The sequence below is a fragment of the Peromyscus californicus genome, unplaced genomic scaffold, assembly GCF_007827085.1.
Source record: "Peromyscus californicus insignis strain IS unplaced genomic scaffold, ASM782708v3 Scaffold_19__1_contigs__length_69161282, whole genome shotgun sequence".
NCBI lineage: Eukaryota > Metazoa > Chordata > Mammalia > Rodentia > Cricetidae > Peromyscus > Peromyscus californicus.
Window position 1 is genome coordinate 68,210,736 of NW_026294491.1, and position 27,264 is coordinate 68,237,999.

Genomic DNA, 27,264 nt, shown 5'->3' on the forward strand with positions numbered 1-27,264 from the left:
ATTTTTTTGATTTCAGCTCTCACTTTGATAATTTCCTGGCATCTATTCCTCCTGGGAGACTTTGCTTCTTCTTGTTCTAGAGCTTTCAGGTGTGCTGTTAAGTCACTAGTGTGAGATTTCTCCAACTTCTTTATGTGGCCATTTAGTGCTATGAATTTCCCTCTTAGCACTGCTTTCATAGTGTCCCATAAGTTTGGGTATGTGGTGTCTTCATTTTTGTTGATCTCTAGGAAGTCTTTAATTTCTTTCTTTATTTCTTCCTTAACCCATTGGTGATTTAGTTGAGCATTATTCAGTTTCCATGAGATTGTAGGTTTTCTGTAGTTTTTGTTGTTGTTGAAATCTAACTTTAAGACATGGTGGTCTGATAGAACACAGGAGGTTATTCCAATTGTTTTATATCTGTTGAGACTTGCTTTGTGGCCATGTATGTGGTCGATTTTAGAGAAGGTTCCAGAGGGTGCTGAGAAGAAGGTATATTCTTTTTTGTTAGGATGGAATGTTCTGTAGATATCAATTAAATCCATTTGAGTCATGACATCAGTTAAGTCCTTTATTTCTCTGTTACGTTTCGATTTGGGAGATCTGTCCAGTGGTGAAAGTGGGGTGTTGAGGTCTCCCACTATTAATGTGTGGGGTTTTATATGTGGTTTAAGCTTTAGTAATGTTTCTTTTACATATGTGGGTGCCCTTGTGTTTGGGGCATAAGTGTTCAGAATTGAAACTTCATCTTGGTGGATCTTTCCTGTGATGAGTATGTAATGCCCTGCTTGATCTCTTTTGATTGATTTTAGTTTGAAGTCTATTTTGCTGGATATCAGGATGGCTACACCCGCTTGTTTCTTAATGCCATTTGATTGGAATGTCTTTTCCCAGTCTTTTATTCTTAGGTAGTGTCTATCTTTGAATTTGAGATGTGTTTCTTGTATGCAGCAGAAAGTTGGGTCCTGCTTTCATATCCATTCTGTAAGCCTATGTCTTTTTATAGGTGAATTAAGTCCATTGATATTAAGGGATATTAATGACCAGTGATTGTTCATTCCTGTTATTTTTTGGTGGTAGTGTCTGTGTACTTCTCTTCTTTGGGGTTTACTGCTGTGGCTTTATCTATTGCCTGTATTTTTGAGGGTGTTTCTGACTTCCTTAGGTTGGAATTTTCCTTCTAGTGCTTTCTGTAAGGCTGGGTTTGTGGATAATTACTATTTAAATCTGACTTTGTCTTGGAATGTCTTGTTCACTCTGTCTATGATGACTGAAAGTTTTGCTGGGTATATTAGTTTAGGCTGGCATCCATGGTCTCTTAGTGTCTGCATTACATCTGTCCAGGTCCTTCTGGCTTTCAAAGTCTCCATTGAGAAATTGGGTGTTATTCTGATGGGTTTGCCTTTATAAGTCACTTGGCCTTTTTCCTTAGGTGCCTTAATATTCTTTCTTTATTCTGTACATTTAGTTGTTTAATTATTATGTGGCGAGGGGACTTTTTTGGGGAGTCTAGTCTATTTGGTGTTCTATAGGCTTCTTGTATCTTTGTAGGCATTTCCTTTAAGTTGGGAAAGTTTTCTTCAATGATCTTGTTGAATATATTTTCTGTGCCTTTGAGTTGGTATTCTCCTCCTTTTTCTATCCCTATTTTTCGTAGATTTGGTCTTTTCATGGTGCCCCAAATTTCTTGGACATTTTGGTTCATGACTTTGTTGGCTTTAGTGTTTTCTTTGACTGATGAATCTATTTCTTCTACTGTATCTTCAACGCCAGAGATCCTCTCTTCCATCTCTTGCATTCTGTTGGTTATACTTGCATCTGAAGTTCCCGATCATTTACTCAGATTTTCTATTTCCAGCATTCCCTCTGTTTGTGTCGTCTTCATTTTTTCTATTTCCCCTTTCCAGTCTTGGACTGTTTCCTTCATTTGTTTCATTGCTTTTTCTTGATTTTTTTCAATGCTTTATTGTTTTCTTCCAGGACTTTATTGTTTTCTTCTACTTTATTTGTTTTTTCCTCTAGTTTTTTATAGCGTTCTTCCCATTTTTTTTTCTTTTCCTCTATATAAGCCTCTACCTTCTTCATGATGTTATTCATAAGGCGGGTTTCTTCTACTTCTTCCATTTTTTGATGTTCAGGTCTAGCTGTTGGAGAAGGTCTAGGTTCTGGTGATGCTGTATTGCTCTTCATTTTGTTGTATGTACTTCTGCCTTGATGTCTGCCCATCTCCTTGTGGTTTGTTCTTGGTCTTATCAGCGTACTTGGTCCATACAGAGCTGACAGATTCAGAAAGTCTCTCTCTCTTGTCCAGATGGGAGCTCTCTTGTCCAAATGGGAACTCCAGGGCAGGATGGGAGCTCTTGTCCAGACAGGAAGTCCAGGGCAGGATGGATGCTCTTGTCCAGAAGGGAAGTCTGGGGCAGGATGGGAGCTCTTGTCCAGAAGGGAAGTCCGGGGCAGGATGGGAGCTTGGGGCCGGTCTCTAAGTCTCAGGCAGTGGCTGGGGTCTCAGGCAGATGGGCGTGGGGGCAGGGCATGAAGATTGCAGGTTCTGCCGGGGGACTTGGAGAAGGGCGTCTTCCCAGTAGGGCTAGAATGGAACCTGCCCAGTGGCCAGAACCTGGGGCCAAGTTGGGCAGGTCTTCCCCGGAGTGGCTGGTGCCAAGGGATGGGATCTAGGCTGAGCCCGGGCACTCACCTCTGGTCCAGAAGGGAAGTCCAGGGAAGGATGCTCTTTTTATTATTTTTGATTATGTATATGTGTATATGTTTGTTGTTTTCATGCATGTGAGTGCAGAGGTCAGAAGTGTCAGATCCACCTGGAACTGAAGTTACAGGCAATTGTGAGTCACCTCGTGTGGGGCTGCTAACTGAACTTGGATCTTCTCCAAGAGAGGGATGGACTCCTAACTGGTGAGCCATCTCTCCAGCCCCCAAATGTATCATTTTCTTTGAATGAGTGGTCTACTTCCTCTTTATGTCCTGATAGTCTGTTTTCTCTGTGATCTAGTCTGTTGATAAGCCTTTCCTTTGAGTCTTTTTATTGGGTTGTTGAATTTTTCATTTCTGTGTTCAGTTGACTTGTGTTTTCCTTAGTATTTCAGTCTCTTCGTTCAATTCATTTTTCATATTCTGAATTGCTTTCATTTGTTTCATTCAGTTATTAGTTTGTGTTTTCTTGGACTTGAGTCAGAGGGATTTTTCTGTCCTCTAACTTCATTCATTTCTTCTCTAAGCTTCTTGAACTTTTTGAGCATGTTTATAATTGTTCTTGTAAATTCTGTCTCTCCAGATTCATCTTGGCTGTCCCTGTTAGGGAAGATGCTTATAGGATTAATGGTCTTTGGAGAGATACTTTGTCTTGGTTTTTCATATTTCTTTTGTTTTGTGCTAGGACTTAGACATCTGGAGTGAAGTTGTTGATTCTATGTTTGATATCAGTTTCTAGTTTACCTGAATTGAGCGGGGGTGGGGCGTTTGGGGGGGCGGGTTTCATTCTGTTTTGCCGTTCACCATCTTAGCTGGTTTCAGGTCAGGCAGAAGGTATTTGAAGCTCACTCTCTCAGATACTGAGCAGAGAGTCTGCTGTTAACTTATTGGATGACATGGGCAAGTTATTTATCTCCCTGAACTACAGTTATGTTATCTCTAAAATTAAGGAGTTGCTCTGACTCTCTGATTTCTTTCCTTTTCTATTTTTACTTATTATTTGAGAATTTCATGCATGTGTACAATGTATTTTGAGCATATACGCCCTCATTTCCCATCTCCACCTGTTCCTAAATCTCCCCACCACCTTTTCCCTCTCCTGACTTCATGTTGGTTATCTTTTTAGTATATAACTTCATGGTTATCTTTTTAGTATATAACCCACTAAGTCCAATTAGTGCTGCCTAGTATGCAATTGAGCGTGGGATCATCCATGGAAACAAAGGCAACCCGTGGAGGGACTATATGCCTGAAGAAAACTGACTCTCCCCACTCAGCAGCCATCAAATGATAATAGCTCTTCAGCTATGGATGGGTTCTCATGAGGCCCTTCTTTATCGATGCTGAAATAGATTGGGTCTACCTTATGCAGGTCTTCTAACCTTACCTGGACTAGGTTATTGTACCCTACCCAGTACTAACTGAAAGAGATTTTCTATTAGAGTTAGCATGTTAGAGTCTGATTTGTTAAAGACATTTTTTCAAGTTCTCAAGGTGTTCTGTTACCAAGTAGGTATGGAATACATTGTGCCAGAAGCTCTTAGGTCAAGTTTAGTTGCAAATTCCTGGGTTTCCATTACATGAGCTAGATCAGCATGAAGTGTTAGTTACAAGAATGAATGTATCATGGTACTTTTTAAACATGAGCATTTAATATCATATGTAAATAAATTTATTTATTCAATATTGAGAGCCACTAGTAGCAAAAGTCCATCAGAGTATACAGCAATGACAACTAGTGTTCAGAAGGTCAACCTATCAGAACTAAGGGTTCTGTTAGAGGAAACCATCAAGCAAGGAGTTAAGGAATTACTGCCTTTTGAATGAACTGGCTGTCTCTTGTTATAAACTTCTTGTGCAATAACAGCTATGATTCTCCCCATTTAATGTGCATTTCCATGTTATGTGTACATGTAATCTCATGATTGCCTCTCAATCTTATGTACACACATAATTGTGGATAGTCTAGAAGATGGTTTCTTGTTTAACTGTACAATTTTTATGAATAGAAACATACTAAAATATGCTTCATGCTAGATCTATTGTTTTATGTGTACTGTAGACACTTAGAGGTCTTATTCTCCATCCTTAGCTACTTACAAGATAAATATCGGCCAGACAAAGAATCTCTGTAGAACTTTCACAGAGCAGAATTGCAGGTGCCTGGCCTTGTTAGATCAAAATTCTTCAGAAGAATTATAGTGAACCAGAAGTGATAGTGCAGGTGTCTGGCCTTGGTATATCTTAGTCCTTCAAGAGATCAATAGCACCTATGTTGCCCTAAGCGTCCTCCACCAGCACCTCCCCACTCTGATTCAAATAACAATTAACACTTTGTATTTAATTCTACACCAGTTTTTAATGTAAGATTTTTGGCTCAGTAGACTAATTATATAGGTCCAGAGATTCAGGTGACTAACAGAAAAAGGCTGTTAACTGACTAACCATATCTAGATACTATTAATCACATAAAATAGTGCACATATTCTTTGCCTTTTCCTTAAATCTCTCATTGGTTTAATTTCTTTCCTTGTAACCTTTGTAGTTATCCCTTTAAGAGATAGCCAGAGCTTTTTACAATCTACAGCTGTTGTCAATCACCAAATAAGCTAACTAAGTCTTTGCTAAGTGTGACTTGTATCAATATTTGTCCCTGAGAGTTTGCTTTGTAGTTTTTACTAACAAGTTGTTAATGAATGGATATATATGCTTGGGGGAACAAAGAGAGAGAAGATGAAAAAGACCTAGATAGATATGAGAGAACAGCAAAAAAAGAATTGATTGAGAACAACAAAGATGAGGATGGAGATGGAAAGAACTAGGTAGAATGATGAGAGAACAGCAGGAGGGACTGAGAGCAGGAGGGACGGAGAAGAGCTAAGTAAGAGAACAGAAAAGAAACTGTGTAGATAGATAGACTTGACTTAGAAGAATAAAGTGAATGGACTAAAGAACTCAGTGTGCTTAGATCCATTGAATATCAGATTAGAATCCTCAGCTGGTTGTTAGACTCTTCCACAGACCCTGGGAGCAAACAACATAGGTTGGACCTATTGTTATTTGCATTAATTCAAAGAATCTATGCTGGAAATTTACCAAGTATAAATGTACATGTATAGTATGTGAACTACATATATGTATATATGTGTGTATTATAGTATATAGTTAACTTAACCCTGCTTCACTCTAGACCATTGATGAGTCCAGTAAGAGATGACATAAGGCCATGTTTGTTTATCAAGGACAACAAAAAAGTAAATAAATAGAAATACATCCCATACAAGTCATATTTGAAAATATGGTTGGACATCTAAACAAATAATTACAGGCAACTAAGGCATGTTGAGAACAAGAGAAATAGTCTACCCCCATGGAGGAATACTCTAATTGTTTATCCAGTACCAACTGGTCACTCCTGAAATCATGCACATGCAACACTGGACAGACTCAGCAAGTTACACCTATATATTTGTGCATTAATATGTTAGATACCTGCAACAATAGCAAGAAGGGAGGAGGAGGCCAGTAATTTGATAGGTATTGATATGTGGGGAGCCATGATGGGGGGTGCTAGAAGAAGGGAAGGAAATAGGAGGAAATGTTTTAATGATATTTGAATAGAAGTGTTAATAATAATAAAATTTTAAAAAATAAAATAAAAATGTGTGCTCATGTTTGTTCCCTGTAGCTGCCTAACCTGTTCTCACTTCCCAGCTCCTAATCTGTTGCTGGCTTGAAACCTTGAGAAAGTCTTTATATTGTCCAGTAATTTTATTTCCTGTTTAGCAATATAGATATTTTAAAGTTTATATTTAACACCTACCTTAAAGGATCACAATGAGAGTAAACGGGCATAATGCTGGAAACCACTGCCAAGGTGTTTTCAAATCAAATGCTGAATTCTTAATTGGCAGGCAAAGAATGATGTATCCATAATGCTTTGCCCTCAAATTTGTTCATGGTCAGCAGCATCAATAACACCTAGAAATGTGCTGCAAACATGCATTCTCAAACCCAGCCCAGACCTGCTGCATCATAACATATCTTCTAATGAGATCCCATGTTGACTCATAGACACGGGGATGCCTGAGAGGCACTAATAGAGAAACTTCACCTGAGACTCAGACGCAAATCAACCTTAAGTTGGGAGACTTGGAGTTGGGTACTTACCCACATTCCAGGACTTTAAGTTCACCATCTCTCTCATCCTTTCACAGACATCTGTAACAAGGGGGGTATCAAAACTTCCTCGATATCATCGTTCTTTCTTTAGCCCAAGCTGTAACTAACAGGATTTTTTGAAGCACATTTTCATGTCTACCATAATATCAAGAGCACCATAATTTTGTCTTGTTTTTCACATTTTTAATTATTCAGCTGTCTTATTTGTCACTGTTTGGGGAATTATTGCAAACTTATGTCTAAAATGCTTCTGATTAATGCATATTTAGGCAACTAAGCAGATGCAGAATGGGCTGACTACTTTCATAAAATTAAACATTGATGAAACATGTATTTGCACAGCAATAATGATGCCACATGTGCATAAATAATGACAGATCTTCTTCCCTAATCATCTCAGAGTGAAAATAATGAATGGGAGACAGATTTAGAAAACATGTCTGGCTCACCATGTGAACTATTTTCAAGTGTATTTGCACATGTGAATAAAATTATGTTAATTTATAGCATCTATTAGCACATAAAAATAAAAGAATTTGTAATTAGGTTTAAAAGATATGGGTTATATCAGATATGTCAGGATATGTCATAATTTCTAGGTCTTTTTTTATAAATCATAGAAAATATGTGTTTTAGGATAATCTTTTGCAGTTCTACAGATTAACTTTATACAAGATATGTTCTGAGGTCATAAGTTATTCTAAGGTATATCTTTGCATGTCTGGAATTGAAATCTATCTTGTGTTTGATAGCATGTCTCAATTTGATTGGCAGGACTTTTATTTTTTCTTTTTTGTGAATGATGTGATCTTAAATTCAGTTGTTGAGGACTGTGATCCCTTAGACTTTATCCCAAAAAGAACACCTCAGTGAGTGAAATAGATCTCATCTCTTGCCAACAGTCAAGCAAGAAGGAAGGCAGATGGTAAAGAAGTCAAATCAAAGAAGACATCAGCTTTCACAGAGCCAAAGGGAAAATAAGAGAACTCTGCATGAGAGATTAGGAAAGCCCAGTAGGGGAGTGGACCTGGTGAAGCACCAAGACAAAAAAGACAGCAATGGCTCCTTGTCATAAAGGTTGACCCCACCTGCTGTGTCTATAGTAGACATTCAACTTGAGGTTGTGTTCCACAGTGGGCTTCAGCTTGATGTTGTGTCTTATGTGGATTTCAATGTTATGTCCTGTAAGAGACAATCAACTTGCCATTCCTATTATGATGACACGTTGATCAGTAGAGGTCTTAGAGGGTGGGACCTTTTAGAAGCACCTTTTAGCAAACTCTTCTCTTGTACAGAAACACATGCTTCTTGAAATGTATATTCCATTGAAAAGGTTTAAATGATCATTAAACAGTCTGTTTGTTCTTTCAGGTAATATCAAGATTATCAAACAAATCAGCAGTCTCACAGGTATGGCTAGCTTTTGTTTTATATTTTTTATTTTTGTTTTTGCTTTGCTATGTGGCCAAGGCTGACCTAGAACTCAACCATGGTCCTGAATGTTTTGTTCTTATCTAGTTCTGGTATCATGATAAGACTGGCCTCATAGAATGAGGTTTGGTAGTGTTCTTTCTCTTTCCATTTTACAGAGCATTTTCAGGAATGTTGCTGTTATATCTTCCTTAAAGGTTTAGCAGAATTCAGCAGTGAGTCCAGCCCTGGGGTTTTCTTTGTAGAGAAGCAAAAATAACTCTTCAAGCCCCATTTCTTGCTTACATTGTTTATATCATGGAAGAGCATAATGTCTAGGATTTTATCCATTTCTTCTATTTTTTAAAAAAATAAAGCTTCTGAAGTATTTGTTTTCAACCCTCTGGATTTCTTTTGAATTATTTCTAATTTTATTAATTTGGCTTTTGTTTTACTTTTGGTTCCTCTGACTAAGGGTTGCCAAATTGCTTTATCATTTCAAAATGTTAATTTTTGTTTGATTGAGTCTATGCATTGTACTTTGCTACCCATTTCATCAGTTACTTCCCTGGTCTTTATCATTCCTAATGCCAACTGCTTTGCAGTAGGTGATGCCACATTAAAGAAATGAATCTTCTGATTGGAGTCACTTCAACCAGAGCAAGCCTGGTCTGATCTGTTTGCTTCTCTCCATGTGGCCTGTCTGTCTGTCTGTGTCACATCATCCACACAGACAGCACTGCTCCTTATTTTTAAACATCACATAAAACATGGTATGGGAAAAGAATGAGAAATCTTTGTCTAAAACTTTTACCAGAGTTTTACAAGAGAAGTGCTTTCCTCACCCAAATAACATACAGATGTTATCCATCTGTATCCATATGTTGCTTCCAACATTTACTGTGGCTAAATCATTGTTTTTAATGTCCACTGCTTTCAGCAATGATATCAATGATATTATATTTAGCCACTCCCCCCCTCTCTCTCTCTCACACACACACACACACATACACACACACACACACACACACACACACACACACACATACACACACACACACAAACACTACTCTGTCAGTTGAATGAAAAGGTCAGAGTTTAAAATTAAAGCATTGAATTCAGTGTACCAAGCTTATTTTTTAGGCCACCAACTTGCTCAAATCATGATATGGAGACTTCTTATTAGTTATGAATGTTCCACATTATCTTAGCTCTTATTTATATCTATTTCTCTTTATCTACATTTTGCCTTGGGGCTTTTTACCTTTCTTTCTTTGTGTATATCTTACTTTTCTGCTTCCTCCAGTGTCTGACTGCCTGACTTCTGGCCCTGGGCATGTCCCTCTCTTTCTCCTGATTCTCTCCTCCTTCCTCTCTCTTCTGAGCCTAGATTCTCTTCCTACTTATTTTCTCTGCCTGCCAGCCGTGCCTATTCCTCTCTGCCTAGCTATTGGCCATTCAGGTTTTTATTAGACCAATCAGGTGCCTTAGGCAGGCAACATGAAACAAGTGCAACACATCTTTACATAATTAAGGAAATGCACCATAAACAAATGTAACACATCTTTACATAGTTAAAATAATATTTCACAATAATTTAGTTTAACTTGTAAATGCTAAGCACATGAATAACAGTAGTCACCCACTACTGTTATATGAGAATGTATGTGAGATTTTAGGCTCGTTAATATTCACTTTATGAAATTAGGAGTTGTAATTTTGATGCATTTATATTTATAATTGCTGTATCTTTTGTTCCTTTTGTTAATATGCCCTAGCCTTTTTTCGTCCCTTCTAGTTTTGGCTTGTAGTCTTCTTTATTAGAGATCAGAATAGCCAAGACAGCTTGCTTTAACCTAACATTCCCTTAATATAGAGACTTTCTTCTTGTAAGCACTGTCTGCCTATCAGTGTCTTTGCCAATGTTTTGTTGAGACAAAAGATAGCCATAAATAATTTTTTAATCTAGAAAATCAGTCTAATTTTCTTTTTTTGGTGAATTGAGGCTATTTATATTTAAGGTTTTTATTGAGAGATATTTATCAAGTACTGTGATTTTATTATTTGTCTTCCTGGTTGATTAGATCATTGTGTGTATTCTTTCTTCTGTTAATATTAGGGATTTTCTGGTTTACATTTTGGACATTGTGGATTCCTTCTCAGCTTTCCTTTTTTCCTCTCAGTTCTCATAAAGTGTTTTCTTTCCTGTGCACCCATGAGACTTTTCTCTTCCTTTAAGTACCTTCTCTAATGTTGGCATTGCTCTCATGGAGCACCTTAGTTTGTGCTAGTCTTAAAATATTCTCATTTGCCATCAATTTTAAAAGACAGCTTTACAGTGTATACAATTTTGATTGACAGTTATTTAATTTAATGACTTAATACATGCCATTCCCTCTTCCATGGCTTTTATGGCTGCAGGTGAAAGTTTGGATGTTATTCTGGTGTGTTTGTCTTTGTAAGGTGAGTTGGAATTTACCCCTAAATATTGCTTCTTGCTTTGTGTTTCTGACACCTTGGCTCTGTTTTATTACAGAGCAGTTCTTTTCTGGCCATGTCCATTTGGGGTGCTAAATACATCTTGCATTCTGGTGTCCATTTCTTTCTCTAAGTTAGGGAAATTTTTGCTATCATTCCATTGTCTGGATTCTCTACTACTTCAGTTTTTATCTCTGTTTATTCTTATATACTGTAGATTCTTAAGTTTGAACTTTTGATTATATTAAGAATTCTTGGATATTGGAGTTATGTCCATTTATTTTTCTCCCTAATTGATATTTAATTATAGTATTTCCTCCATATTGTGTTCCAACCTTGGTAGTCTCATCTGTTTCATCAAATCTATTGATGATGATTGCCACTGTGTTTTTTTATTTAGTTCACTAAGCTTTCCATTCAACATTTTAATTTCTTTCAAAATTTAAGTGTTCTTGTTGAGTTTCTCTTCCACATTGCTGACTTCTACTTCCACATTGCTGATTGCCCCATCTGTTTTTTCTAACTTTTTCCTTGTGTTGCTAACTTTCCTCTATACAGCCTAGACTGGATTTATCTGCTTTTTTGTCTTTTGTGGGGATTTTCACTAGTACACTTTGGAAATCTTTATCTGAAGGACTGTGGAGATGGCTCAAGGGGTAAAACACTTGTATAGCATAAGATCCCCAGAACCCACATCAAAGCCAAGCATGACAGCATGTGTGTGTAGCCCTAGTGCTGAGAAGGATCCCAGGAATTTTCTGACTCTCCATTTTAGCTGTCTTTGTTTTAGAAGTTTCCCTTCTGTGTATAGTAGGATTCTCATTAGCCGCATGGAAGCTTGGGGGGCTGGGCTCTCACCTTCCCTAGACTCACTGCCTGGAGTGGCTAAGGGTCAAAATGGAGGTGTTTCCCCACCTGTGTTGGTAATAATGGGAAGCAATCGTAATACTGAGATCTGATTTGTACTTCTGATTTAGATATTTCCTCATTCAAGGCTTTGCTTTGATGACTCTTGGCTGTATCAAATTGATAATTAAAGCTACCTAGGACAGTCTTTTGCCAATAGTCCCAGTGATTGCTAACAATCTTTTAAGTAAGACAGAAGGTGTAGATGCCATTTTCATCATCATCACTGTCCTGGTTCATTTCTATTGCTATCCTAAAATTCTCTGTCAAAAAACAACATCAGAACTGGGCAGTGGTGGCACACACCTTTAAACCTAGCACTTGGGAGACAGAGGCAGAGGCAAAGGATCTCTATGAGTTCGAGGCCAGTGTGATCTACAAAGTGAATTCCAGAACAGACAAGACTGTTACACATTGAAACTCTATCTTGAAAAACCAAAAGAAAAAAAAAAAAACTTAAGGGAGAAAGAGATTACTTTAAATCAAAATTCCAGGTTACAGTTCCTAATGTTTTAAATATTGAGTACTTAATTGTATATTATTTAATAGCTAATTCACATAATCTAATGTTCAATGTTTAATATTCTCTTCATTCTATTCCTAATTTGAAGATAAGGAAGCCATGATTCATAAGGATTATGTTCCTACCAAGGTTATAGGTAGAAAGAAAGGGCTAGGACTTCAGGAACATGTGTAACCATACACTTAGCACAAGACTTTGTCCTGCATTTTAGACCATTTGACCAGACATTTGTGAGTCTGAAGCAGCAGTTCTAGCAGAATACCAAGAAGCCAATTTGAGATTCCTTTAAATATGACTATCGCCGGGCGGTGGTGGCGCACGCCTTTAATCCCAGCACTCGGGAGGCAGAGGCAGGCGGATCTCTGTGAGTTCGAGGCCAGCCTGCTCTCCAAAGCGAGTTCCAGGAAAGGCGCAAAGCTACACAGAGAAACCCTGTCTCGAAAAAAAATAAAAAAAATATGACTATCAAAATCCCAGTGCAGCCTCATGAAAGCATTTGACAGTCAGTGAAGAAAAGTACCGCAATGAAAGAGAGCTCTGTAGTAGAACTTCTTGGCAGTGTATAAGAGGACTGGAGCAACATGGAGAAGCAGGTGCTCCACACAGATGCCCTGAAGAAAGTAACTAGTTGTTTTAGTTACTTTTCTGTTGCTGTGATAAAAATCCCATGGCAAAGACAACTTATAGAAGGAGAAGTTTATTTGGTCTACAGCTGCAGAGAGATGAGGGCCCATAATGACAGGGAGCATGACCACAGGCAGGCATGGTGACCAGTGCATGAAGCTGAAAGATCACATCCTCAGCCACAAACATTAAACGGAGAGAGCAAACTGAAATTAGGGCAAGACTATGAACTCTCAAAGCTCACCCCCACTAATGTACTTCCTCCAGCAGGCTGCATCACCTCCCCAAGCAAGCCACAAACTGGAAGCCAGGTGTTCAAACATCTGAGAACATCAGGAACATTTCTCATTTGAACCACACCCCAGTTCTCCTAAATAGAGACTAATGACAGGCTAGCTATCCAATAATAGCACACGTTTAGGTCTTGTCTACAATAATGCTTGTAGGAGAATGAATTCTTGGTATAAGTAGTATCTGTCATCTTAATTGTAAAAGTCAGTTTCCCAGAAACTTGCTCAAGGCACCAAGACTCCTTGACAAAGTATAATTATGAGACTTAAATGAACTCACATAAGTACAAACATTTTGTAAGTTATCAGTCAGAGGATTCTATTAGAACCAATGGAGACTTCTTCAAATAAAGGAATGAATAAATTGTCAATGCCAGTGTAAACAGACCTAATTAGAGATTGTACTCAGGTTTTTTATTTCTTTGATAAGTTTGCCCTGTTGGGTCTTTAGCAGGGCAAGCTAATTTTTCTGTTCTACAATAAAAGTACACAGTGATCCTATACAATTCCATGAGGGTCCAATTTTTGTTAAAGCACAAAGTTTTAAATGCTATTAAAAACAGAATAAACAAAGAAAAGCAGCACCATGACTTTACAATAAAGAATGCATAGCTTCAACATTAATTAGAATAATTATATGTAGCTAGAAAGAATATGTATCTAGGAACATTATTTTATTCAAAAATTTTTATGTAGTAAGATTAACAAAAAAATTGAATGAACTAATGGTTTATTGGATTTTATGGCTAACACCTAAAGTAAATAAGCTAGGGTCTTGAAGCCACCACAGTATTTTTGTTGTTTTATTGTAACTATTATAGATAACACACATCCAAATACACCAATAAACCAAGTACTTGTTGCATAATCATCATGGCAGCTCATGAAACTTAAATAATAATCCTAGGTGTTTTCAGTGTTAACTATTATTTTCATTAGGAACTATTGTTTAGTGTATATACACAATTGGATCTTGAAAGGAAACTGAAGCACAGAAGAATGAATTTCTTTTCTAGAAATAAACTGACTAGTGAACATGTCCAGAGATCATGTCTGGGTCTAAGCAAGAAACATTGCAATAGTTCAGAGGGTTTAGCCTCTTCTACCCGCTGCTCAGCTACTCTGCCTTCACTTCAGTTATTATAGTTGAGAGGGGCTAGCCTCTTCCACCCCTGTTCTCGCTTTACATCAGTTATTTCTCTCCTATCATCTCTTACTTGACTGATGAGATTGAATGCCCTGGTTCACAGCATGGTACTCTTGGGATGGATTCTGGAAAGACTGTTTTTCCTAAATATCTCAAGGTTCTCCAAAGGAGCAGGAATTTGCTCTATATCTTGTTAGTGACTTATAAAAACAAGGGGAGCTAGAAGCAAGGAAGCCAAGGATGCTTCATGTTTCCATGAAGTCCAATATAAAGACTTATATTCTCAAGTGTGGGTTCCTCTTAAAGACATTGCAGCCTTAAATCCTACAACCCAAGACCCTGCAATAAAATTAAAATGTCCATATTCCTTAAAGAGTGTCATCTATTACGATTATGAGTGGGTAGCTGAGTAAATCTAGGTGTGAAGCATGTACAATACATCTTCACACAGCTCTCCACTGTATTTTTAAGGTCTAAGTGAATGATTGGGCATTAAAACCAGGAAAGCAGAAAAGGTAAACCTGGGGATGAAAACTAGGGAACCTTTTAAAACTTGGAAAATGTGCAAAGGTTTACTAGTCTCTAAGGAATTTGATCTTTTTCAGTAGAACCTCTGGTATGAGTGATGTGCCTCTTGGCAATCTGTGCTAATCTGTACTGTCCACTGATCTAGGCAGAGCCCAAGGGGAATGGAAGCATCAACAAGAGACTGCCAGCCATTGTGGAAGATGAGGAAGAGGAGGAGGAGGTGGAGGAAGAGGAGACCACCTCCCTCTCTCCTGTCTACACAAGGGGACCCTCTGCTTCACGCCACAAGAAGACTGTAGGCAACAAGAGCTACCTAGGATTAAGCCTAAAGCAACTAGCCTCAGGGACAGTACCTTTCCACTCACCCATCAGAGTCTCCACTGCTAACTCCCCGAAAGCCAAGCAAGAGGCTGAGCCACCTCACCATGGCCGAAGGAAAGAGAAGAACCTGAGAGTGCAGCTTTGCAGTCTGAATAGTGCTGGAACCCCAGAGCTCAGTCCAAGGTAAGAGTTCACCAGCACAGCAGTCTCCCAGGTGAGCACCCACATTTCTGCATGTGCTCACATACATGCCTAATAAATTATTTGGCCTTCTGAGCCTTTCTGTCCCATAAGTTCACAACCTCAATTGTTCAGTTTTCCTGAACCATGTGTGCATTTTTGAACCATATATATTCAAATTTCTGTGTATTGTGTGCTATGAAAATTGTACTTACTATAATTTAAATGGGTTCCAGTAAATATTCATTACTTCTTCTTTTGTACTAATTTATCTCTACTTATCATAATGCAATTTATAATTGAATTCACAATAAAAATGGAAGAGAGCAAGATCCTTCAGTGTTACCCCTTAACCCCCAAGTCTTTATGGAACAACAGGTTGATCTGATGAATGATTGCAGACTGTTGTCTTTTTCATGATATTCGGCTTGTTACTGTGCATAACTGAAGCTAGTTTTATTCGGTTTTTTTTTTTTTTTTGATAAAGCTAGTTTTATTTGCACTGAAAATAAAGTCACTTTAGAATCAACTACAGGAGATTAAGATGGTAGAAAACCCATGCTGTGGTTCCAGGAAGGCAATGAGAACCATTAGGACCCCACCAGCTGAGCACCCACGTGAGGAAAATACCCTGAATGCTTCCTAGGGTCCAAGCACCTTGTGAGGTGATTTTCCTTTCATTTTTGTACCTAGTCTTCCTGGAGTCCTGAGAAGTCATTTATGTTATTTCTTCCTATAATGTTGTAAAAATAACACTTAAGACTTAAACATTCTGTCAAAGACCTCAGCAGCAGTAAGGACTGAAAGCTGGATTCAAATTCTTTCTCTATTTGTAAACCAAATGATGGCTCTAATACACTAGTTCTTTCTCTACTTGCGGAAAAGACACTACAGCATCTGTGTATTGCACATGAGGCTGAACGTGAAGAAAGCATGACAACTTTTAGTTAGAAAAGTCTCAGAGCTGGAAGAGAAGGGACACTAGGATCGCACGCTGGTCCCATGAGTGGGTGTTCTTTTCGATGAAGAGCATTGCAGGGACACTTGCCAAAATGTTTATAGCTGCAGTAAATGACTGGGGACTTTTGCTTTTGAATTGTGTTGCCTTTCTGTATACATTTTCTACAACATACTTGTATTCAGCAGTGAGCCAACTAGATACCATTTACCAAGGAAAAAGACTCAACTACTCTCAGTGATTTAAACACTCAGGCTGGGGCTGGAGCTAGGTGGAACACATTTGCCTGGCACTCATGAGGCCCTAGCTTCAGTTCCCAGAATAATAACAACAAACATATTAAGAAAATAAATGAAATTCTTTAACACTCAAATAGGTAGTTTTAAGTCTTTGTCTAGAGGTATCATTGAACTTGTTTTCTGTGATGTTTCAGTCATTAAGTTAAAGTGTTTTCTCTTAGATGGAGGTAAAATTGTGTGTGTGTGTGTGTGTGTGTGTGTGTGTGTGTGTGTGTGTGTGTGTGTGTTAACCTGATTTTTAAATCTTAGAATAAATAAATCAAATTTCTATAGCATCAATGTCTAACAAAAATAAAAATGTAAGCTAAAATGTGAGCCACATATATAATTTTAAAGTTCCTAATTGCCACATTTTAAAGTGAATGAACCCTAAGTGCAATTAACTTTGGTATTATATTTTATGCCATACCATATGTCCCAAATATTATAATTTTAGTTATAAAAAATACAGAAATCCTTAAATGGCTTATGCTTCCTTCTAAAACTTGTTTTCAAACTCTGAAGTGCATGTTATACTTACAGAAATAGTAGTCAGGCCCCCAAGAGTCATCTCAGAAAGCGGTTACTATGGGGCTGGCATAACTTTGTAGCACCCAGAATTTAGAAATTGAACATGAAATGTCTTAGAGGTCTTATATACGTTCTGGAACTCATAAATGTAATCAGCTGACTGATTTCCTGTACTTGACCCAGGATTGTTGATGGAATTGAAGATGGCGATAGCAACGAGGAAACTCAGACTTTTGACTTTGGCTCTGAACAAATCAGGCCAGAGCCCAGAATTTCCCCTCCACTCGGAGGTAAGCACCTGTTAGTCATCTTCAAGAGTGATGTTCTCTCTAATGTGTGCTGTCTGGCACTGTTGCCTGCCAATCTCCTGGGGTTCTTCATGGCACTCAGTGATTTGACTGGCCTCTGTGCCACTTCCAGCTACTAAGGTCATTGCTTGTAATTGTCCTCTGATCAGGCCCCCTGCCCTGCCATTTACCATCCCTGGCCAACAGAGTATCCAGTTTCTGGTATTCATCAGAGGGTGTCCCTATTTTCCTATTATATATCCAGATAAATTCACAAAAACATTACCTAGAAGAAATATCATGCTGGCTGTGTGCTCTGAAAACATTGGTAATACTTAAACATTTATTTGGTGAGAGGTTATATACTTATAGACTGTCAGAATAAATAACTTTGCCATGATGTAGGACGGTTGAATATGAAACACCAACCTGTAAGGATAGTGAATTAGTATAAAGGTATCTCCAACTCAAGCCCAATTTGATCTCTCCCCCACCTCTGTCAACCTCACAAAAAGGATCTGTCAATATGATCAAGACCAGAAATGACAAATAAGGAAAACATACCTTCGGTTAATAAAGATGGGACACTAAATAGTTGTTAAATGCTTGTAGATAAAACAAAATGAATAAAACTGGTATGCAAGACCAGCACTCCCATGTCATTCCCACTTCTGACCAAATGCTAAGATACTTGTGTTCCATTCTCCTGCCAACTAGCATCCCCCTGTATAAGCCCAAACCCAAGAAAGATATTGAATGGATAGTTTGACAACAGGGATGAGGCTCTACTGTTTAGTAAATTCAGCATTTTATTGGCAATTAACAATCCTTCCTAGCACTCATTGCCTTCTGGGAAAACAGAGGGTCCACATAAGACTTGATGCAAATGGAGAAAGAGTAGAGTCTTAATTCATTAACTCAACTAAATTATGTATATTGAACTTACTTTGGAAATAATAGTCACATCAAACTGCTGTGTTTGCCACAAAAGCCAGTAATGAATCTCTGCAGCAACGTTTTCCTTGTGGTTCCTTGGGGGCAATGCAGAGCCTTGGCCTTTTCACCCACTCATTTCTTGGCTTCCTCCTTTCCCTTGTCCCACCATTAATATTCAAATATTTAAGCAACAATTTCTCTTTTCTGCCTTGGAAGTGACTCTCAGTTCTGCCTAGACCTGTCTTTCTATGGCCACACTTACACCTTGTTTTTGTTGCCACCAAATTTCTTCCCTGAGTTCACATTGCTTTTTAATGCAGAGAGAACATTTTTAAAGTATAAGTATACTTGTATGGCTCAACTTCAGTGCTTAAAACCCAAGAGTGTTTTATACCAGTCTTTAGCATGAAATTCAAACTCACTGCCTAATTGCCTTTAAATGCCTCTTCCCTTTGCTGGGCTCTTTATTCACTGCCATTTCCTATAAAGGGGTATTGGCCTATTGTGTATGATGGGAATGGTTTGTTGAATGACTGCAAGACATCTATGTAAAATCGGCTCTTATGACTACTTTGATCTGTTTTGAGTGATTTTTCTTCTTCCACACACAAGTGTTCTACTCACAGCTGATCAGGGACAGGCTAATTCTGTCCCATCAAATCTTTTCCTTCACAAAGACATAATTTATTTGTGCTTTTTACCCTGGATAGAGAAGAGAACTAAAAAACAAGAGCAAGGGAGTGGTACAGTAAAAGATATGAAACATGCAAAAGAGATTAGCCCCTGAAACAGGCATGGAAGTGTTCTCATGGGCACAGCAAATTTCTTTTCCAAAGGAAAAGGGAAGCATGGTCAGTGTGAGTGGCATGAGGAGTGACAGTGAGAATGAGAAGAGACAAGAGGTACGATGTTGGAACATGCTGACTGTGTGTGGGGACACATGCAGCCAGTGTGGTCACCAACCACTGTGCTGTGAGACTGCCCCCTGAGAGTACAGCAGGTGCTGTCCAAAGATTGAACAAAGGGTTGTCTGGTCCTCGGGAGGAAGAACCCATGAGCTCAGGCAGCAGGGACATTGAGGTGACAGCCTTCCTTCCACACTGCAGTCATCCCAAAGCTTGAATACACAGTGTATTCCTAAAGGACTCACTTTGTGTGTGTGTCACTTTTCAGACCCGGAGGTCGGAGCCGCTGTTCTGTTCATCAAGGCTGAGGAAACAAAGCAGCAAATAAACAAGCTCAACAGTGAGGTATGGAGGGGAAAAGGAGATCAGAATTCTACCTACAGCAGAAGTGGTGTAACAGGATAACCAGCTGTGCCCCTGGAGAGAAACTGCCTGAGCCTCAAAGGGCCCTGGGACTTTTCCCCTATCCTGTAACTCAGCAGCAAGCTCCATTTTCCTGTGCATAAGTAGGGGGACAATTATGCATGCCCTTTGACCCATTGTCCAAGACAGATACAGCAGATAGATAACAAAGTGCAGTCACTTCAGACCCTTATAACACCCAGCAAAGACACATGGAATAACCACAGAGGGAAAAGATGCAGAAGCACCACCATGGCGCTGGTGCTTACAACATCCATCAGAAAGGTACTAAGGAAGCCCTGATGAGCAGCCTGATGATGCTCCCCACTAAGGGACCTGTGCAAAGCAGAGAGATCTCTCCACAGGCGAGCATCTGGCTTTCTATTCCCACTGTAGATGTTTTTATAATAGCAACCTCTGTCAGAAATGGTTTATCTTCTAGCTGTTCTCAAGGGTGTATTTTAAATCTCTTTGTCTTTTTACTGTTTTCCCCTCTTTCTGTCATAGACTGAGGGGCCAGTCTGCCCCAGGACAGGGACTTTTAGAGGACACTTGACCTGAATGTGCTTGAGTGTGATACTACGCAGGACCTCTTTGCTGTTAGAGTGTGCTTTCCCCAACCTTGACAGCACGTGGCAACTTTTTTTTTTTCAATATAACCTATATTTTGAGCAGATGTTTTATTTAACTGATGTCCCTCAGTTTTCAATGAGTTAAAGCAAGATTGTTAGTCCATGGGAGAATGTAATTTCTCAGAGTCATTTTGGCCTAAGTTCTGCTTTTTACCCAACACTTGTTTGTTATGTAGCATTGGAACTTTACCTCTCTGAACCTTAGGGTTGTCCATGTAAAATAAAGTATTCTCAACAACTTTATTAAGACGTATTTAGGTATCATAAAATTCATCTATTTTAAAATATGTGATTAAGTACGTTTTAGTTTTTTATTCATTTAGCCATCATGAAGAGTCAGCTCTAGAATATGCTTTGTCTCTCCAGTGATGCCTCTCAGTCAGATTTGTACACAATCTAGGAGACCATGCCTTGTGGAATGATGGGCCTACTCTCTGTTTTGATGAGATTCATCTTTCTGCCCACTTACATAGAATAAGGTAGCTTCTTGGTTGCTGCCTCAGTTTTAATTGCTTTCCCCAAATGACAGCAGTTTAAAACACATTCTGGGACATTTTAGATGCAAATAATTATTTTGGAAGTGGCCAATGAAGCATGCTGGAAAAACATCAGAAAAGCTTGAAGGTGAAAAGTAAATGTGTGTTAATGAGTTAACCTGTGGGTAATTGGAGCTCAGGCCTGCTGGGGACCTCTGAGAGATTGCAGGGAACAACTCAAACATGTTCATCCCAGAAACAAGGAAAAGAAGGACTGAGGCTCTTTACAGGCCTAGCTACAGAGCAGTCTAGAGAAACCCTCACAGGAAAAATTCAAGAAGCTTTGGGATTCTTTTGGACCACAAGAAGGACGTGTGGAGAGACAGAGGGTAAAAGAGTCCCCTTCCAGACTGAAGTTAGAACTCACATGCCATCATCTTAGGTAGGATCACCATGTACTGATACTAGTGAGAATTTTATAAGTGAAATTCATGTGGTCACACCAACTTGCAATGATCTGCAGTAACACAGTAGTGCAGCTGGAGTAGCCCAGGTCTCTCTTAATGAAGATTTGCACTCAGCTGCCCCATCTCCTTCCATCCTGCTGTTTCTGAAGTGAGACAATGACTAAGAGGGGAAGTACCAGGAGAAGAACAGAAATGACAGTATTAGAGAACTCCCTAACTGGATTGACAGCTCTTAAATCATAGTGACTAGTCCAAACTGTATGGGAATTACCCAAATAACTTCCCACTGAAAACTACAGAAGGGGCTGGAGAGATGGCTCTGGGTTAAGAGCACCAGCTGCTCTTGCAGAGAACCCAGGTTTGGTTCCTGGCATCCACAGGTACAGCTTTCACCTGCCTACAAGTGCAGTTCTGGAGGATCCAGGACCTCTTCCAGCCTCTGTGGGCACCAGGCACACATAGTACATAGACATACATGCAAGCCAGACATCTAAGATTTTAAAATAAAGTAGCCTTTTGAAGCAGGAGGGGACAAAAAAGCAGCTAGACATCTTGTTGGCAATCTGCACATCATTTTTCCTTTGAGCAGTTTCTCTTCAGACATTGCCCTGGCTAAAACCACCCATAATGCCATTGGAGGTTTTCCCATTCCCATTTGACACAAACATGTAAGAGTTCTAAGTGATCTACTTCTTAACTGAATCTTAGAGTCAGCTATTCTTGGAAAAGGAGGTTTATTTCTTCCAAGTGTGGTCACTGTCCAGGTCAGGCTAAAGAAGTGATCACTGTATTATTGCTCTTTGATAATGTGGTCCAGCAGTCTGTATAAACAGAGATCCATTTGGAAAACAAAGGAGCCTTGCAATTCGATATATTCATCATTGTTCTTCTGTTGAGAAATATTCATCAAAGTAAGAAGGCCAAGATAAAATTATTAGTGGACCAATCACCTCCTTCTAAAGATTAGATTTTTTCCTTAGAGTAAAATATCTGATTTTCTCATGGTTGTATCTTAAGCAAAACAAAAAACAAATAAACAACTTTGCTCTTTACACACAATTTAATTTATATAGCCTTGACCCTGTGTGTAGTGTATTAAAAGCCACCAAGCCAGGTACAGTAAAAATACAAAGTGGCTTATGAATGTGCAGTTACTCCTTACAGCCTCCTACGTATGTTTTCCTCACATCTGCTACAAAGTCATATTGTTGACATAGAAAATAATCAAGTTGAAGCCTAACACTCTGCTTTGTGTAAGTCCTACTTTTTGTAGATGGAATCAGCTGATTGCTTTACTCTTACTTTATACTTTATTTGGTTACTATTAAGGAAGACATACATTGGTGGTAAATGTGAAATCTACTGCATGACTCTGAAGTCTGTTACCAAAATGCCAGACAGCAGCAGAGCAGAGATTGTGGTGCACACTGTAGGCACCGAGTGCACTGCCGGAGCACTGATGAATCTGAACTCTTGATATCTGCTCAAAGATTTAACATACAGGGTCTGGAGCAATGGCTCAGTGGTTAAGAGCACTTATACTCTTCCAGAGGACCCGGGTTCAGTTCCCAGCACCCATGTCAGGTGTTCATGCCCTCATAGCCTCCTGTAACTGTAGCTCCAGGAGATGGGATACCCTCTTCTAGCTTCTTTGGGTACCTGCATGTGCACTTGCAGACACACACATACATACACACACACACACACACACACACACACACACACACACACACACATATATATATATATATAATATATATATATATACATGCACACACAAAATTTGATGAATAAGTTATATATTTATGTATATAATTCACATATATGGAATTGTTCCCTGCTGTGTAGACTTCATAATTAACTAGTTAAATACATTTTAAATGTCAGAAAAAGAATAATATTACTCTTAACCTACATTCCCAGAACATGTAATGTAGCTAGAGTTTTCCTGCCTGGCCCACAGTCAGGACAAATCTCTCTTACCTGCCAGTCCCACAGCTGCTCAGACCCAACCAAGTAAACACAGAGACTTATATTGGTTACAAACTGTATGGCCATGGCAGGCTTCTTGCTAACTGTTCTTACAGCTTAAATTAATCCATTTCTATAAATCTATACCTTGCCACGTGGCTCGTGGCTTACCGGCATCTTCACATGCTGTTTGTCATCATGGCGCCTGGCAGTGTCTCTCTGACTCAGCTTTCCACTTCGCAGCTTTATTCTCCTCTTTGTCCTGCCTATACTTCCTGCCTGGCCACTGACCAATCAGTGATTTATTTATTGACCAATCAGCAACACACTTGACATACAGAACATCCCACAGCAATGTAAGGGAATTTTAAAGATGTAGGGCAGGCACCAATATTAGCCTGCTTTAGATACAGTGTCCATGCTTCATAGCTCAGTGAAGCTGTGATTCTAAGATTAAAGTCTTTGACAATAATAAAAGTCACTTCAGGGGCTGTGGACTCTGAGAGTCAAATACTACATTTCTGAAGAGGTTTGTAGGTAAATGCTACAGGTGCTCTAGTTTCTCAAATCTGGCTGACCCAGAAAGACATGGCAAAGTGTTTAAGGAAAAAGTGCTTTGGCATAGTGAGCACAAAGCATAAACATTGCTGAGAAGGAAAAGCTGCCCTGGAGGGAAACAATAGTTAAGGTTCACATTCAGTTATTTCAGCAAGGTGTTTGTCTTCCCAGATCTTATACTGTTCTTCTCTTAGAAAATCTGCACTAGGAGTTCCATTGTGAACTTAGGACTGTATGGAGGATGTAAACACCAAGTGTGAAGTATGGTGGCCTCTTTAATCCTGAGAACTAGACTCTGCCTCCTTCTGTGTTAGAGCTCCCTACAGTTGCTCACACTCTGCACCTTTGCCGATGTTTTAGTCATTGATCTTCTTTGCAGAACTGTTCCTTTCCATCCTTTTCCCATTTTCAATTGTGTTGTCTTTTGGTTATTAACTCTTAAGTGTTCCTTACATTTTACAGAACCAAGTTCCTTATGAAACACATGAGTTTCTCCTCTTTTTGTAGATCTAAGCTTGACTTCCTTGATGGTATCCCTTGAAGCACATGAGTATTGATTGTAGAGACAGCTAATCTGTCTTCATTTCTTTTCTTGTACTTTTGGGGTCATATTTGTGAGAAATCCAGTGTAATGAATATTTATTCCTCTGTTTTCTTCTTGGAATTTTATACTGTAATCACTTGTGTTTGTGCCTTTGATCTATTTTGGGTTAAGTTGTACATATTGTATGAGTTGTGCGTTTAGCTTTATTTGTGTGTTAATTTTTATAGCCCCATTGGTTAAAACACTCTTTCCAGTTGAGAAGTCTGAAAGCGATGTTCATAAATCAGTGGAGTGTGAATGTGAAGGCTAATGCATGTGTTACTGTTCTTGTTGCCATAACCAAATGTCTGACAAGAAACATGCTAGGAAGAGAGATTTGTTTGGTTTGCAGTTCAAGGGGAAGGAGGGTGGCAGCAGGGGGAGGTGGCTATCACACTGCATCCACAGTCAGGAGGCTTGGAAATGTTAATACTGGCACTCAGCTTACTTCTCCTTATATCACTCAGGGACTAGAGCCCATAGGACAGTGACACCACATATAGCATGGGTCTTTCCTCTTCAATTAAACATTTTTAGAAATATCCTCATAGACACACCAAAGGATTGTTTCTGGGGCAATTCTAAATCCAGTGATGCTACCAATTTAGATTAACCATTGCAGTTTACTTCTGACCTTAAGTTTTTTACTTAGAGTTTTTCTCAGCATAACCTCAAACTTGTGATCTTCCTGCTTCAGCCCCCTGAGAGGAGTGCAGGTGTGCACCACCATACCTCCCTGTTTCTGGACTCAAACTTGTATTCTGCTGACTAGTCTATTTGTGTCCCAGCTCTCTGCTGTCTTTATTGCTTTGCATTGTAGCAAGTTCCAAAATGGAAAGATAAGTGTCCTCCATCTTCAGTTTCCTCTTTCAAGATAGCTTCAGCTGTCTGGGGCTTTGTGCCAACTTTAGAAACCCCTATTTCTACAAAGAGGAAAGCATGCTTTCTTTTTTAAATAATATTTTTAGTTATTATTTTAATTTTCATGTATGTATACAATGTATCTTGATCATATCAATCTCAATTGACCTCAGAATGACCAACCACATCTTCTTATCTCCCTCCCAACTTCATGCATACCATTATTTATTTATTTACTTACTTACCTCTGAATCCAGTTAATGTTGTCCATGTACTCATATGATTGTGGTGTCATCCTACCAGTGGCCACACTCCCAAAAAACAGTGACTCTCTCTCCCTCAGCAGCCATCAACTGCTAATAGTTCCTCAGATGGGATGGAGCTTTGTGAGCTCCTCTGCACTCCTTGCTGAAATTTAAAAAACATTTTTATTAATTCTTTGAGAATTTCAGACAATGTATTTTGAAAATATTCACCCTACTCTTCCTCGTAACTTCTCCTAGATCCACTTCTACTTCCAACCACCTACATATGTTCTCTTTTTTTTTATTTCATAACCCTTCAACTCCAATTTATGCTGCCCATAAATTGCCCTGGTTATGGGGACATCCATTGGAATATGGTCCATCTACCAGTAGCCATACCCTTAAATATACCTGGCCCTCCCTCCCCCAGAAGTTATCAATTGCCCACAGCTCTCCAGTTAGGAGGGTTCTTGTCAACATCTTCCTGCTCCACACTAGAATGTTGACTGGCTTGATCGTGTGCTGGTCTTATGCAGGCAGCCACAGCTGCTGTTAGTTTGTGAGTGGGAGGCCCCATCATGTCATAAAGACACTCTTTTTCTTGAGTCCTCCCTGACCTCTGGCTATTAGAATCTCTTCCCTGAGCTTTGAGAGGGATGTAATACAGATGTCTCATTTGTGACTGAGCACTCTGCTGATGTTTATTCTCTGCCAGTTGTGAGTTTCTGTGTTAACCACCATCCACTACCCAAAGAAACTTAATCTCATGAGGTCTGAGATCTGTACTATTTTATAGGTAGAGAGGCAAATTTAGAGGTCAGTTTGATGCTATATCCATTTAGCAGAATAATAATAGTGGGTTCACCTTGATCTTGACTAACAGCTGTTGGGTGTTCATATGTAAAATAGCCATGTCAAACCAAGAAGACATTTGATAGCACTTCTCTCTACCCTACAACCCTTACCTTCTTCCTGCCCCTTCTTCTGTGATGTTCCCTTGTTTTCTGCCTATGAACCATGGTTAGGAATACTGCCATGTGAAGATATTCTGATTCATGAACTAAGGATTTCAGTATGTATCTAGGGTTTTTCCAAGCAATATTTTATAATTTTCAGTTCCCAGCTTCACACCTATTTGTTTGTATCTATTCCTAAGTATCCCATTCCTTTGGTTCTACTATAAATGAAACTGTATTCTTAATCATTGATTTTGCAGCTTGTCATGTATGTCTGTTTAATGTATTTCCCAGTCTTAGTAGTTTGGGGGTGGGTTTCTGGACCTTAAAAGTCCCTCAGACCTCTATTCAATGGATTTCTTATAAAAGATTCATGTAGAGAGGTAAGCAGACTCCTCACTGGACCTGGAGGCAGCTATACTCTGTGAAGGATACAGTAGCATATTGTTTGGGCATCTTTTCCTGAGAAGACAAACAGGTCTATTCACATCAGATAAGGCACCAACAACAGACCAAAGCAATGACCCCACCTAAGTCTTTCCATGTGAACCACTGAATTCAGTTAGGATTATTTAGAGGGGTAAAGATAAGGAGTTACCCTCAGGAGCATGGGTTACTTACAGGGGTGTAGGTGAGCACAGCTGAGATTACTTATAGGATTGTGGGCAACTTGAAGAGCTACTTGAACAGCTGTTAGCTGTCCCTGCATATCCTCAGGGAAAGGCAAACCCTTGTGAGTCCCTCCCCAATTCATGACTGAACATTAGTGGGCCCAGCAGCGTACCAGTCAACAGATAATCACAACATATGCATACTTGTCAAACATGAGTTTCAGTGGAAATAATAAATATAGTAGATACAATGTTAATATTCTATATTTGTGAATTTTTTCTAATGTTTATCAATAAACAACCAATTGATCAATTTCAGGGGGCAAC

At 39.0% G+C, this 27,264-nt stretch overlaps 1 protein-coding gene across 1 annotated transcript in view; it reads left to right on the forward strand.

The window, feature by feature from the left end:
• Kcnh8 (potassium voltage-gated channel subfamily H member 8) overlaps positions 1-27,264 on the forward strand; it is a 383,313-nt gene that overhangs the window by 343,395 nt on the left and 12,654 nt on the right. Inside the window, exons 12-15 of the mRNA XM_052745629.1 lie at positions 8,245-8,283; positions 14,925-15,283; positions 17,231-17,337; positions 19,444-19,520. Coding sequence (XP_052601589.1) covers positions 8,245-8,283; positions 14,925-15,283; positions 17,231-17,337; positions 19,444-19,520 — 582 coding nt within the window. The remainder of the gene's footprint in view (positions 1-8,244; positions 8,284-14,924; positions 15,284-17,230; positions 17,338-19,443; positions 19,521-27,264) is intronic.